The sequence below is a fragment of the Ceratina calcarata genome, unplaced genomic scaffold, assembly GCF_001652005.2.
Source record: "Ceratina calcarata isolate Rehan_Ccalc_2016 unplaced genomic scaffold, ASM165200v1 scaffold162.2, whole genome shotgun sequence".
NCBI lineage: Eukaryota > Metazoa > Arthropoda > Insecta > Hymenoptera > Apidae > Ceratina > Ceratina calcarata.
In genome coordinates, this window is record NW_017137499.1 from 836,296 (window position 1) to 849,610 (window position 13,315).

Genomic DNA, 13,315 nt, shown 5'->3' on the forward strand with positions numbered 1-13,315 from the left:
CTCTTGGGATTGACTGTATAGCCAATACATCCTTAAGAGGTAAAATGGTTGACTATAAATGCTTCCTCTTTCCATGCCAATGAGTCAACGAATATTTTATATTACACTTTGGTATGTCATTCTACTGTGTTGATTATATTGTTCTTTTCGATATTGAGTTTTACAGTGAAGCATTGAACATGACAAGCGCACAATCACGAAAGTGGATACAAGTGTCTGCCTGGTACGTTATCCGCATGTATCTCCATACTTCCAGGGCTGTGGAGGACGGAAATCGGAAAGGACGTTCCTGAAAGTTTCACACTGATATCTGTGAGGAACGCGACCCTAAAGGGTTACACAGAGGGGGTTGCAAAGCCGGGTATGTACCGGGAAGGGTGAAAAGGGACGGGGGATAGCATAAGAAGGGGCCGTATTCGGACCAACCGACGACGGACCGAGCTCTCCGATCGATAATGTCATAGTGACAAGTACCAGCACGTATATTCTTCTTCGTAGCAATGTTTCGTATTCACGTCTCATTCCAGTCTCGCAGAATTCTACCGTCGTTAAGCATTTTGCAAATCGCAATGATATACGCACTCCAGATAAAATTCACTTTAATTTATTATATTCCAGATAATTTTATATTTATAATTAAATTGCACTCAGCTCGTACCAGCCACGAATGCAATTTAAACAGTGAACATTGAATTCTTTCATTCCTTAACTTACAGTTGTACATTAGTTGAGGAAATTATTGAGACGACGTCATAGCCTGTCAGAGAGGTAAATTAATTTTTCCTGCTCGGGCGCAACTAATAACCCGTGATTGACAATTTCATTATGCAGAGGCGAAGATAAGACGAGGCGGCATCTGCAGAGGAAATGTGGTGAAAACTAACGTCAGCCGCGGGTGAATTCTTACCCAAAGGTAAGAGCGCGGAGCGTAGTAAATCCTGAAACGAACCCGAAATAAACTGTCCAGGCTACCAGCCATAATAATATGCCTCCGTCGAGCACCGCCAGATTGTTACGGGTTGCTGGAATTGCCCTCTCCGAAAACCAGCCCCGGCCTCGCGGCGTTCTTGGATTACGATGCAATTTCTCCGGCCTCGTGGGCTTGCACTGATGACGGCCCTTAAAACTCGACAACCCCTTCTCACATGGAATTACGCGTACCCGTGTATGCCGACTCTTGCTCTTCCGGAAATTCTTTCACATAAATCGATTGTTCGTTCAGTTCTACTTTATGAAAATAAAAGTTGCATTCTCAACGTCGTTCATTCTTATGACGAACTATTTTCTTTAGTTACACGTTCCCACAGACATTTAATAAAATGAAGCAAAGAGGAAGCAATTGACACCTGACATAACAACATCGATGTTCTTTCTCTGACTGTACGAGTCGTGCACAAATCTCGTTTACGACGTCTCTCTTTTCCAGCCATAAATACACAGGGAGTCGCGGCGAGTTCGGCAACTCTCTCGTCCCGTGCGCCGCGAAGTGTTATACGTGCGTGAGCACGGCCATAAAGCGAAAAAAGAGGTCCGGAGGCAGTTTGTTACTTGGGAGCAGTTGTAACGGAAGGGCACGTATCGAGTAACATGATTACAAATATATCATAACGTTCTGCCCCCTTTTCTCTCAGCGACGACGTCCAAAGGCCCGGAACGGGAGCCAAGGCGCGTCCTTCGACACGCGATACACGTGCGTCGCCTTTCGATGCGAATTCGTCGCAGCAAATCACTGCCGGTAGGTATAAAGGCAGGAGGGCACGTACTGCTAAATTGAATCGGCAGGGCACGGTTTTTGTATCTGCGTGTTCAAATAGAAAATGTGTGAACTCGTCCCTCAAGTGGCATTGAATCGAATTATCTGATCAATTCACATTCGTGTATGGGTTATGTACTTTTTCATGTCACACTTTATTGATCTATTTAGGAGATTCTACATATTACGATCATTCTATTAGAATTCTAATAAATTCTATCAGAACATTTGTCGCAGAGTTAATCATACTTTTGGCCCTGTTCGCTGATCTAATTTAATTAGAAAAATCATTGAGCCGAGAGGAACATGTGTTTCCATCTCATGGAGACGAAATATGTAATTTGTATCAGGACCAAATGGATGATAGGAAAGGCTGGCCCTGCGATTCCAGCGTTTCAGGGATAAATGCCAGCCGGCTAATATAAGAATATTACGGATAAAGGACAGAGGGCTATATCGCGGATCAGCGTGCCGGAAACGGGGACCGCCCCGCATCTAGACAGCCAGATATCTCGGAATGTTTTACACCTCATTAGGCAACAATGTGTTGTTGCCAGGGTGAATTATATCGGGCATGAGACGCCCGTCAAGACAAATGGCTCGAACCGGAGGTAATTGTGGGCTTTTATTAGCTCTGGTTTCTCCTGTTGGCTGCAAATCGCGCAACGCCGTGCCGAGCCGCGCCGGCTCTCGGAGACGTTCAACGCTCCTGCCAAGCAACCCTTCCGACAGCCTCCTTCTCGTCTATTTTCCTTTTCACCCCGCGTGGCTGTTGCTCGTTCGTCTCCGCGTTTCTCTCCTTCGTTCAACCCCGTGTACGCCGTTGCGTAATTACTCGCGTGACAGTAATACAGGAATGCGAATCTCGTCCTTCTAATGCGCTTAGAGTCACCCCGAGCTTGTACCTAAGCTTGGTTGCCCTCGAGTTATTCCTCTTCTTTTTGTCAATTATTCATAGTCAAATATCAAGCATATTTTTGTAGAAAATAGATATCTAACAAGTTTCTTAGCCGCCGCTAATGTAAGTCTAATTTCGCCAAAGTTTGTGCACTATGTATCATGTTTTGGGTTATTTAAATGAAACGGTGAGCCGCGGTTGGGCAAAGTATGTCCGAGCGGACCGGTAAGATTAATGTGGTCAGCGTGTTTCTTGAAATACTTGACATACTTCCTAAGGTTAATTACATCGCTGGAAAATTGTTGCGGTCGTAGCACCGTTTACAATCGGACACACAAATTCCGTACCTTCGCGCATTTAATTTTATTATTATTATATTTTAGTATTATTTATCGTATGAAAAAAGTTGGCAATTAAAATCGAAAGAATTCCGGCATAAATCTGTTCAAACGAAGTTGAGTTCGAACAACGTAGCAAAATAACGATAGCGTTCACTCTAAAAATGTTTCATACTTAAAAAAAAAGTCATCTTCCCGGTGAAAAGTTCTCGCGCGTAATAGCGCAAAATGGACCGGAACCCAGTGCCTGTTCATCCCGTAATTACCAACGAGGAAGTTCTCAACTTTTTTTGTTTCATTCTTCCCGTCTAATAATCCCACCACTTTTGTTGCGCGTCCCGCTCAAAAAGTGAATTTCAGCGAGGCTAGTGGCCACGTATATTCACCGGTTTCTTTCACATCGGCGACGAGCGTCTGCGAGAGCCCGGAAGGAGGGAAATCCCGTTTCATTTCTCATCCGTGACGCGTTCACCCGAAATCGCAGTATTTTTTTCCGCGGGGGGGAAAAGAGCCACGAGACATTCCGAAAGGGCGCATTTTCGCGAGAAGAGAGCTGCTATCCACGCGTTATTGCGCCTCTAGGAGGTACAACTCGCCCGAGGCATATGCGGGCCAGGCCTGTCCCTCTTTCGCTCGTAGTTCCGCCGGTGGTTCATGTATTTATGCATTTCCAGCCAGCCGCCGCTTCTTGACTAGACTCTACGCGAGCACGCGTTACCGGGCCAGCCATTGTGTGGCAGACGATTTACATGTATAGCTCCTCGATGATGTGCCGTGAAAGATGGCCGAGTGAGGGGCGAGCCAGGACCATCGACACACACAAGGCGGTGAATTGCTTTTAAATTAGTGATACGAAGTTTCAGACGTTTCGTGCCTTTGCGACGCTTATTTTCAACCGAGTACTAAAACGGTTTCAAACGCGAAATAAAGTGACTATGGAAGTACATTATAACTGAGCGGCATGAATTTACCAAACGTAATTGAAACATTACTATCTAACTGAAAATGATGGGCTAACATAACTGGCACGAATTAATTAAACCGAGCGAGCCACAAAGAAGTTAATTAAATACAGTCCGGTTCTTTAAAACTATGCAAGGTATTATGAACGTGTCAGGAAAGTTAAATCAGGCGAGCGGCGAGCTCACTGACGCAGGTTTATAATTAATCGCGAACGCGTTCGCCGCATTGCAAACAATTACTCGGTCGCTCGGCGTTCGCGCGCGGTAATTTAATCGACCTTCGAAACGTAAAACGTTACCGCGCTAATTGGTATCAGGGTTTTCGCAGGGATCGCGCGGCTATCGCGAGAGTAATTTTCGTAGCGACGGGAAAATCCATTTCGCATTTGATACTCCTCGGGTTGCCTTTCATTATTCGACCGCCATATTTACTCATTGAATTCAATTCGGATTCACTTATGGGATGATTTACTTTGCGAAGGCGTACCTGAGGATGGTGATGGGAATTTATTGGAGACGGAGCTCGTCCCGAATGCGGTCGGGCAAAATGCGGACAGAGGGGCGAGGGGAATAGGAGGAGAGCTCGGCGAAAGGGCAACGAATGGAGAGGAAAATAAAGGGTCCGTCCTTTTCTCATATTCCGTATACCGTATGCCGGGGATCGTGAAAGTTGCAGCAGCATCTTTTCGAAATTCAGATTTACAGCGGCCTGTCGCCTTTGTTTCCCCATTTTTCCGGCTGCTCTCGCGTTTCAAAACATGTTTCACCTCATTCTCCATTGATTTTCGGTACTTTAAATCTTCATATTTTACAAACATTTTAAATATCTAATAATTTTTTATTTTATTATATAAAAAGTTCATGCATATTAGTTTTGAAATGGTACAGAGATAGCTTTTATAGTTTGGTTTCTACGATTATGACCGATCGTATCAATTGAAAAGAGATTCAAACATTTGGAGGGGTCTTTACGAGAATGGGGACGTCTGTCCAGTAGCTTGTTATTGACGCTTTCAATGTATTGGTCGATGCTTTATCGGGGGATGCTGAATTTTTATCCATTCCCCCGTGCGAACAGAGGCCATGTACAGCCATCCGGTATGGTCGTTCTTTAAAATGCATGCCGGCTTTAAATCAAGCAAACAATAATTGTGTCCACTATACGGACACGCCTGATCGGATTTGGAATATATGTATGTATTTTTTCCTTCCTTACCCTCTGCTATCCATTTGTATCATTCAAATCTGCTGACTCTTAAATTTCACATTGTACAGAAATATGAAAAAAATTGTGTTCTAATATATTTAAAAATTGCAAATAGTAATACAAAAGTTATGTATATTAATTCGCGTATGGAGTGAATTCTGTTCGATCAACCGGGAGACTGGAAACACCACAGAGTGAAGTGGTAGGCGTAGGGACGATGGAAACCGAGGGAGGAAGGAGGACACACCCCTCCGGCCCCGCGAACTCGAACATGAATTAAAGTTTTAATTTCTCTAAATCACTGTTCGCCCTCGAGCGCTTTCCACCAGACGGTCCGTTACTTATGGCCTTTGCCCTTTTTGCCGCCTTCTTTTTTCCCGTTCGCCTCGATCTTACCACCGCCCGGCCCCTCGCCAATCGGCAGAAATCGATATGCACTTATCCGATGACTCTTGAGACCCGAGGCCTCTTTTGCCTCTTGCTTTTTTCCTTCCTCACAGTTCTACCTTCTGGAGCCGTAACAATCAGGAATAGCGGCGACTTAAATCTCCGCGGGAAAACGACATCGTTAGCATTAAAAATATCTATTCACGTTTTGGAAATTACAGTAAAAACTTCGAAGATCGATGCATACAAAATTTTCATGAAAAATTGAAATAATCTGATCTGTGTGGTAATTATCTTTCCTAGTGGACGTGTAACTCGTGTGACGTTTCTTTTGACTACTATAATTGTCATAAGAATGTGTCGAGGTCGACTTGAAGATTTTACTCTCGCGCGACAAACTCGAAACGCCCTTGCTAAGAGGTGAAAGGGGGGTTGTTCATTTAAAATCATGATATCGAGCGTGGGGACGAAGTCACGGCGCTGGCGTTGGTATTAACATTAGGTAGAGCAGGGCATGGCATCTACAAGAACTTCGTACACCGGTTTCACCCCCTCGCCGCCGTGCCGGTGACATATTGTTTCCATTCCGGTCCCGGGCTAAAGCGCAATAAAAAACTGGCATAAATATCGTCGCCCTCGGCGTGCCGCGACACCGATACCGCGTCGTGGCCCACGTAAGAACGAACAGGCCCCGAATACCATAGTCTACGGCCACCACACCGGAAGCGTACTCGCGTGTATGAGAGAAACGACCGGGGACTAATTTGTCTGAGTGGCTTTTTCGACGGCTAAAGGGCTCCACGGATTGCCAGAGCAGCCATCTTTATGGCTCCTGTGCATTTGTAATGCTGCGCGGCTACGTATTATTGCGTATTTATACGAATATAGTGTTTCATTTAAAATTGGTAGAACGGTTGCGATTTGCGATTTTCATTGTCGTGACGTGTGTGCTTTAGGATAGCGAGTGAAATGAAGTTGTACTTACAGCGTGACAGGTTCCTCAGGGCTGGAAGGTGCGATTGAAAGCGACATGGCAGTGGTCAGACATCTTGAAGTACCTGGCGATCTGACTCGATCATCCACCTGAAAAAATTCAATTAAGAAATCGATATGAAATAATAATTTATTAAAAAAAATTAACTCTTGTGTTGCACATTCATGATGCTGTTACACGTTTCTTAGGTGTTATAAATCAGTACAGGTAGAGCAGATATGTCCTCGAGGCATCATGCTCGACAGAGCATACGCGTGATTTACTGTATAAGTGACTCATCGAGAGCGCCCTTTTTCTCTTCTCTTATCTTGGCTCTTGCAATCCGAAACGAAACGCGAAGGAAATAATTCTTTTACTTAGACTCCGTCTTGGGGAACGGATACCCAGAATTTATACTCGAGGGTGAAACTCATATTTCTTGATAAATTATCAATTTCGATGCTGTACGAAGTTTATTACATCATTACTCCGAATACACACGTATATTACAATTATATTGTATACCTGATTTATACGCAGAGTTAAAAATGTATCGTTTCAAAAATGTTTCATATGATTTATGCCATGTTTATTTTTAATCCCCGATGGACAGAAAATTCGTCTCGACACGTTTGTCACGATAGCATCATTTCAAACTAATAAATGAATTAATAAATCAGAATCCATTCTCTGTGGAGCAGTCTGATTTTTCATTCTCCCTATAAATCCGTCCAGCGCGATCCTCTTAATCGAGAAGCCGCCGGTAGGCATAATCGCGATCGGCGCGAGCTGACAAATTCAGTCGAAATTGAGCAACTTCCGTTACGGACCCCAGCTCGGTTTCCAAAGAAATATTACGGCCATATTTTTCTCCGGTGAACGATGACTGAAGCTCTCCCGCGATTTCCAAGGGATTAATAATGGCCGAGAGTAGACCGTTCTACGACAATCGTAGAGAGAAACAAACGCGGTTGCCCCCCGGGCGAGTGGACCGGGCTCGCGCCAACATCAATCTGAACGAGCGAGCCGCGCCCCTAACGAGCCACCGAGTCATATAAATTTTATTGCCATTTCATAAATCCCGGCGACCGCCGCGAGTTACCATTCCGGGTGCTGTCTGCGAGATTATCAGGAACGTATAAACTTACGGATCGCGACGCACGGTTACTATCTATCCTTCGCGAAAGCTTCCCGGGGGCGGCCCGTGAAAACTATCACGGAAATGTTCCAATAGTGTCTTCATTGTTCGCTGGTGATCAAACGTTATACTATTATGAAGTAGTTTGGACTTTTTAGAGTATCAGGCTGTATTAAGTCTGCTTTAATTAATCTGTAATCTTTATGTTATCGTCAATTAAATTATTAAGTAGCCCTCGTTCATCGTTATTCTTATTATGTTTTTTAGTTGTAATAAAATTATTGATAAGTAGACATCAGGCTATCATAATTATTCACGAAATACTTGCACGGAAATTATGTAAAATTTTCAACGAAAAATTGTGTTTCTACTGAATCAGAAATTAGCATACGAAGAACGCATCTCAATTTCAAAACGTGAATATAAATGTAAAGCACCGCGTAGGCGGGCGGGCAGGTACCGGCAGAATGGAAACGGCTGGATTATATTTATAATAAATAAGACAGGAGAGGCTGTACACGCGAGGAGAAGCCGGCGCACAGTTAATTCAGTTTTATACGACAACACTTCCGATCCGCGGTAAGCCGGCGACAGTCTCTTCGTTCTTTTCCCTTCTGTTCGTCTTAACGCAAAGACGAACCAAAACCTGATTTACATTTCTTTCTCTCCTCGCTATAAAAATTCCGCGACGATAACTTCCTTTGTTCCACCCTCCGCGGCTCGAGCCCGGGACGAGCAACCCCTGCGGCTGGGAAGCCACGGGGAGTCCCCATATAACCCCGACTAGTTTTCGGTTTACATTACATTCTTTTTCCCCTTAATTAAAGCCGCGGTCTTAGGCTTGTCGAAAAACGTTACATCTCCTTGATGCACGAGGTACAACATATTAAATTAACTGCGTTAATTGTAAAAAATATTTTCTCCGAGATCAGAAATTCGAGGTCGAATCGTATGGATGTCTTGCGCTTATCGAAAGTATTTTAAGTTATTGTCTTTGATCGATAACGTGATAAATTCTTTATCGAATCTCTATAACGGGACTCAAAACTATCGATCATCCATTCATCCGGTGAAATTCCCTGCCAAACGAGGAGGCAACGGCGGAACAGGCTGGAGAGGGAGGTAGATAGGATCGAAATGTAATTAAGAGAGCAAATAATCCGAGCCGAACAAACTCCATGAAATGGATCAAAGAACTGGGAGGCTGGAGCGGGACGGGGAACATGGAGGCCGCGGGTTGAGAGGGTGAAAAAGGAAGGACATGTACCGATAGAGGCGCGTCGCTGAAAGGTAGCGGGACGAGTTACGAGCCAGGCTTGCTTCTCCCTGTCGTCGTGCTGTCTAGCCCGGAGGAGTAGGGCAACGAGGCGAGGGGGCCTCGGCAAAGACCCTCGATAAATATTTCCGTCAAGTGACCGGGGTTGGAATTCAAAGAGAGCCGAAAGGTGGAATCGAGAGCGAAACGAGTCCATCCTCTCTTCAACCGGCAGTTCAAGGGACGGTCGACGAGCCGTACGATGGAAAGGACGAGGAACGCGGGATGCGGGGGTGGTCGGGCCCGGCATGGCAAGTTGGCGTATTTGCGTAACGTTACGTAGTTGCGCGTTTAATCAGCCGTGTGCCCGGAAAGGGCGCGTGTGACAGAAGGGAAGAAGGAAAAGAGGAACCGCCTCGACTTCCGGATACCAAAGAACGACGGACCTCCAACGGCCTCCTACCTTTTGTGCGGCCAAAGAGACCGGATTTCTGTTTACTACCGGACTCCGACTCGTCGTCTACTGACGCAACGTGGATGTTTCATTCTTCCGTTTCGCTTTTCATTCCGATTTTCTTTCTTTAATTTAAGGTATACACGCGTGCAGCGATTAGCAATTTCTTTGGATCAGACCACTATTTTTATAGCCTATTTTATACGTGCAAGGGAAATAAAATACTGCAATACAAACAATAATTGTGACAATGACATTTTGAGATTCTTGCAGTAAATTCTGAATTTATCTGTCGTATTCGTTGATAAAAAAAAAAAAAACGGAAAGGAAACAGAGGCGATTGCGCCTATGAGACGTCGATGGCGTGACAGATTGCCTCCAGTATTTTCCACCACATACATCATCGGCATCCGCCAGCCTTTAGTTCTAGTTCAATGCTCACCACCGTCGTCTCTCTTAATTGGCAGCGCCTACACCGATCTACCTGCGTCGTCCCATCGTTCAGAGAATTCCTTATCGCAATTTGTTACATCATATTGAGAAGTATTCATCTCGTAAATGATCGATGAAATAATGCATAAGACATTCATTTATTTTTCTATCTACTGCGTTTTGAACTTTTAATTGATAAAAGAGACACACTGTAAAAGTAATGGGAAAATTTCATCAGCATTCTACGATTCTGTACCCTAGCATAAGAGGAGATTATAGTTAACGGAAAGGTTTGGATCCTTAGGGAAGAATGTATATCGACAACAAAGCAAAGGGTCAGTGACAAACTGCAAACCGCACTTTCATCGTCAGGAATACGATTAGGGAAAAATTCGTCCCGTTTTAATGGGGAGTGAAAATTAAATACCGCGGTGTCCACCCCTTAGGTTCGGCCACCTAATAATTCATACGAGGAATGTAAAAAGGGCCGTGCCCTTTTCACCCGGCGAGCGAGAACGAGAAAGCTTGAAAAGCGCGCCGGGGTAGAAAAATACGAGCCCGTGTTTATCTTGAGATTTGTAGCCGCCCTGTTCGCCGATATTTATTGGCCTACCAGGGACGGGAGATGCGCGCCACGGCCGCGGTCTGACGGACCGTTAAATTTTATTATGTTTTTTTCACCGATCCCGAAATAACGCGTCACTGAATATGGCTGGCAACTTCGCCGTAAAGATAAATCCTGATCGTCCGTGGATCGTCGTTTCTGTTGTGGAAAACGCGACTCGCAACGTTCTCGTTTATTTTGACGTTCTTTAGCTTATGTACTTTCCATAAACTATGAAGTACATTATTGGCAATTAGGTTATTAATTGAATTATATATAAAATTATTAAATTGCTTTAGGAAAATTTGATTCGTTTGTAACAGCATTAATTAAAAATTCATACTCTGGATTCACTCAAAAATACTACGTAGCATATTAGAAATCTTGTAATTTATATGCATGAGATAGGAGCGTATAGAAAATATGAAACAAGCGTTAGCCATAACACGCGTCTTATCCCAACGAATTCATAAAGAAGGATCCCTGAGACGTATAGGGTAACCTAACTGCCTACTGAGGTCATATTTAGGATTAAGGAGACGGCACGGCGGTTGCAGCCTCTTCACGGCGATGGTTTCCAGCGCGGTGGAGACGCCACGCTAAACCGGGTAGCCCATTATCTTAACAAATCTAATCTCGCGGTGGCTGTTTATAAATGTCTTGTTTTCTGAGCTAAAGCGTACTACTAGTCCTGGCAGAGAAGGACGGAGTATTTCTAACCGCGTTTCACCCCCTCATTAACGCGAGTAGCGAAGCACATACTTACGAGCATGTTCCATTAGAACACATTATAAGAATATTTCATTTTTCTCCATTATAAAATTATTTCATTCTCTCATCACTTCAGGTTTTTAAATGATATTTGCAAACTCAACTTACAATATTTCTGAAGTGATAACACATGATTACAATTAGTTTAGGCTTTCGTTAAGAAATTCAAACAGTAGATACACTGGAGAAAAGCTTGAATACAGCTACAGCATCCCTATGAGGAATCTCGAGGAGTAAAGCTCGCCACAAAACCAGAGGTTCTAATCCCTTAAGAACAATAATAAGAATCCTTTTGCTGTAACCCTGGAATCAGTATTAAAACTGCGGTAGCGTGGAAGGATAAGGACGAAGAGAGCGAGACAATTCCAACTTAATTTCAAGGGCTCGCACAAGGTGCGTAGTAATCTCCCATTCGCCTCTCCTTAAGATCCTTCAAGATCACCTGCTAAACTTGCGTTCACACTTTCTTTCAACCCTTCTTACACCTTACAATGTTTTTCATATTTTAAGGGCGGCATGGAATTAACCAGCTCTGTATTCCTCGGTTGAACAAGAAATAAAATTAGACAGAAATAGACCTCGTAAGCAAAGAATAGATTTTATACGTAGAGATAGATAGAAGCTTATCAAGTTTTGAGAGACATGTTAATAAAGGACCGTCGTTATTTTACACAGCAGCTATCTCTTTCAATTAAAATTAATCTCGCAATTTTTTTTTATCAATATTAACATCGACAAAGGACTTAATCAAGAACAGGCGAAGGGAACTCTTTCGCTTTAAATTTTCATTCGTCTCTCGTACGAGAAGGCCACGTTGGGGACCTGTTTCATCCTTGAAACCAGACTACTCTCTTCGTCGTCCTCGTCCTGGGCGTAATTTGCACACAAAGTGCCGCGAGGAGGTGTACCGTGCGGGGTGCCGCGGTGTGCACGTTTGTGTACACGTAGACACTGCACAAGCTTTGCATATAGTACGTATTCAAAGACATTATGCTAACGCTCACCTATTTCAACCGATGCACCTCTTCTAATAGTTGACGACGTCATATTTCCATACTGAATTATTGATCACGATTGAATATGAGAAAACATCAAATAGTATAAAATACTAAATGAATAAAAATGTTTCTTGATAATATACTTTAGGGTCTTAATCCAACGAATCGAAGGATTTTCAATTGAAGTATGATAACCTGGATACTATTTTTAATAAAAGTATTGGAAAACTGTTAGAGGTCTAGATATGTACGTATACGGCTAACGAGCTCTATCAGTCTCGCCGGACGAATAAGAAAAGATTCTTTCCGTCAGATAATAAAAAACCTGTCACGTAGTGGCGGCTCCGGCGAGGAGCGACCACACTGAATCCGGGAGGGTGGCAACGAAGAAGGAAAAGAATACTAATTCATTATTCAATCTGGGTCGAGTGATTAGCATGCGCCAGTACCCGGCATCTTTGTCCTCGGTTCCTTCTAAATAATGTAAGACGTATACCGCCGCAAGAACGTGATGGTACAGGCATCGTCGCCGTCGTCTCGGAATCCCTATCGCCCTTCGCGCAATTTCGCGCAGCCTTAAATTCGCATTTAAATAATTATGCGCGGTGTACTTGCAGTAGATATAAATACAAGGATTCTGAGTTTTATCATGTCCTTTGTAAACCTTCACTATTTAGCTCAATCTTATGGTTAGTAAATTTATCTATCCGAATTAATTCTTGACACATTTTTATTTATCATTTGAACTTCCCTCAATCTTTCTTAATTTTTATAGGCATAAATAATATTGTCAATATAACATTTATAATCACAAATATCGTTTCTACAATTCTGTGAACTTTCTTATCTTCATTACGGCGATAAAAACGTAGTTAGATCAACCCTCGTCAATGGGAGAATCTTAAAAAACTCTGGAGAAATCCGGCGTGTCTCTTCCACCAGAGATAAAGCATTTTTAATACAATTAAGCGCGAATCTCCACGGTATCCGGTATTCTTCTTTCTTCTCCTCAACCCCCCGTAACTGTGGCGTCACCCCGAGCCACGAGGTGGTCTCGAGATCTGGATGTAAGAAGGGTTGTACTCAGCTTGCCTCTGGGGCATGTTAATGCACTCCGAGATCTTAGCACTTACACTCCGACACGC

General features: G+C 43.6%; 1 protein-coding gene across 3 annotated transcripts in view; it reads right to left on the reverse strand.

Annotated features, from left to right (window-relative positions):
• The window catches only part of LOC108632619 (mucin-5AC), a 262,219-nt gene that overhangs the window by 30,032 nt on the left and 218,872 nt on the right, over positions 1–13,315 (reverse strand). For all 3 annotated transcript variants that reach the window (XM_026819804.1, XM_026819803.1, XM_026819802.1), the window contains exon 5: positions 6,531–6,628. In XM_026819804.1, the coding sequence (XP_026675605.1) occupies positions 6,531–6,628 (98 nt within the window). The remainder of the gene's footprint in view (positions 1–6,530; positions 6,629–13,315) is intronic.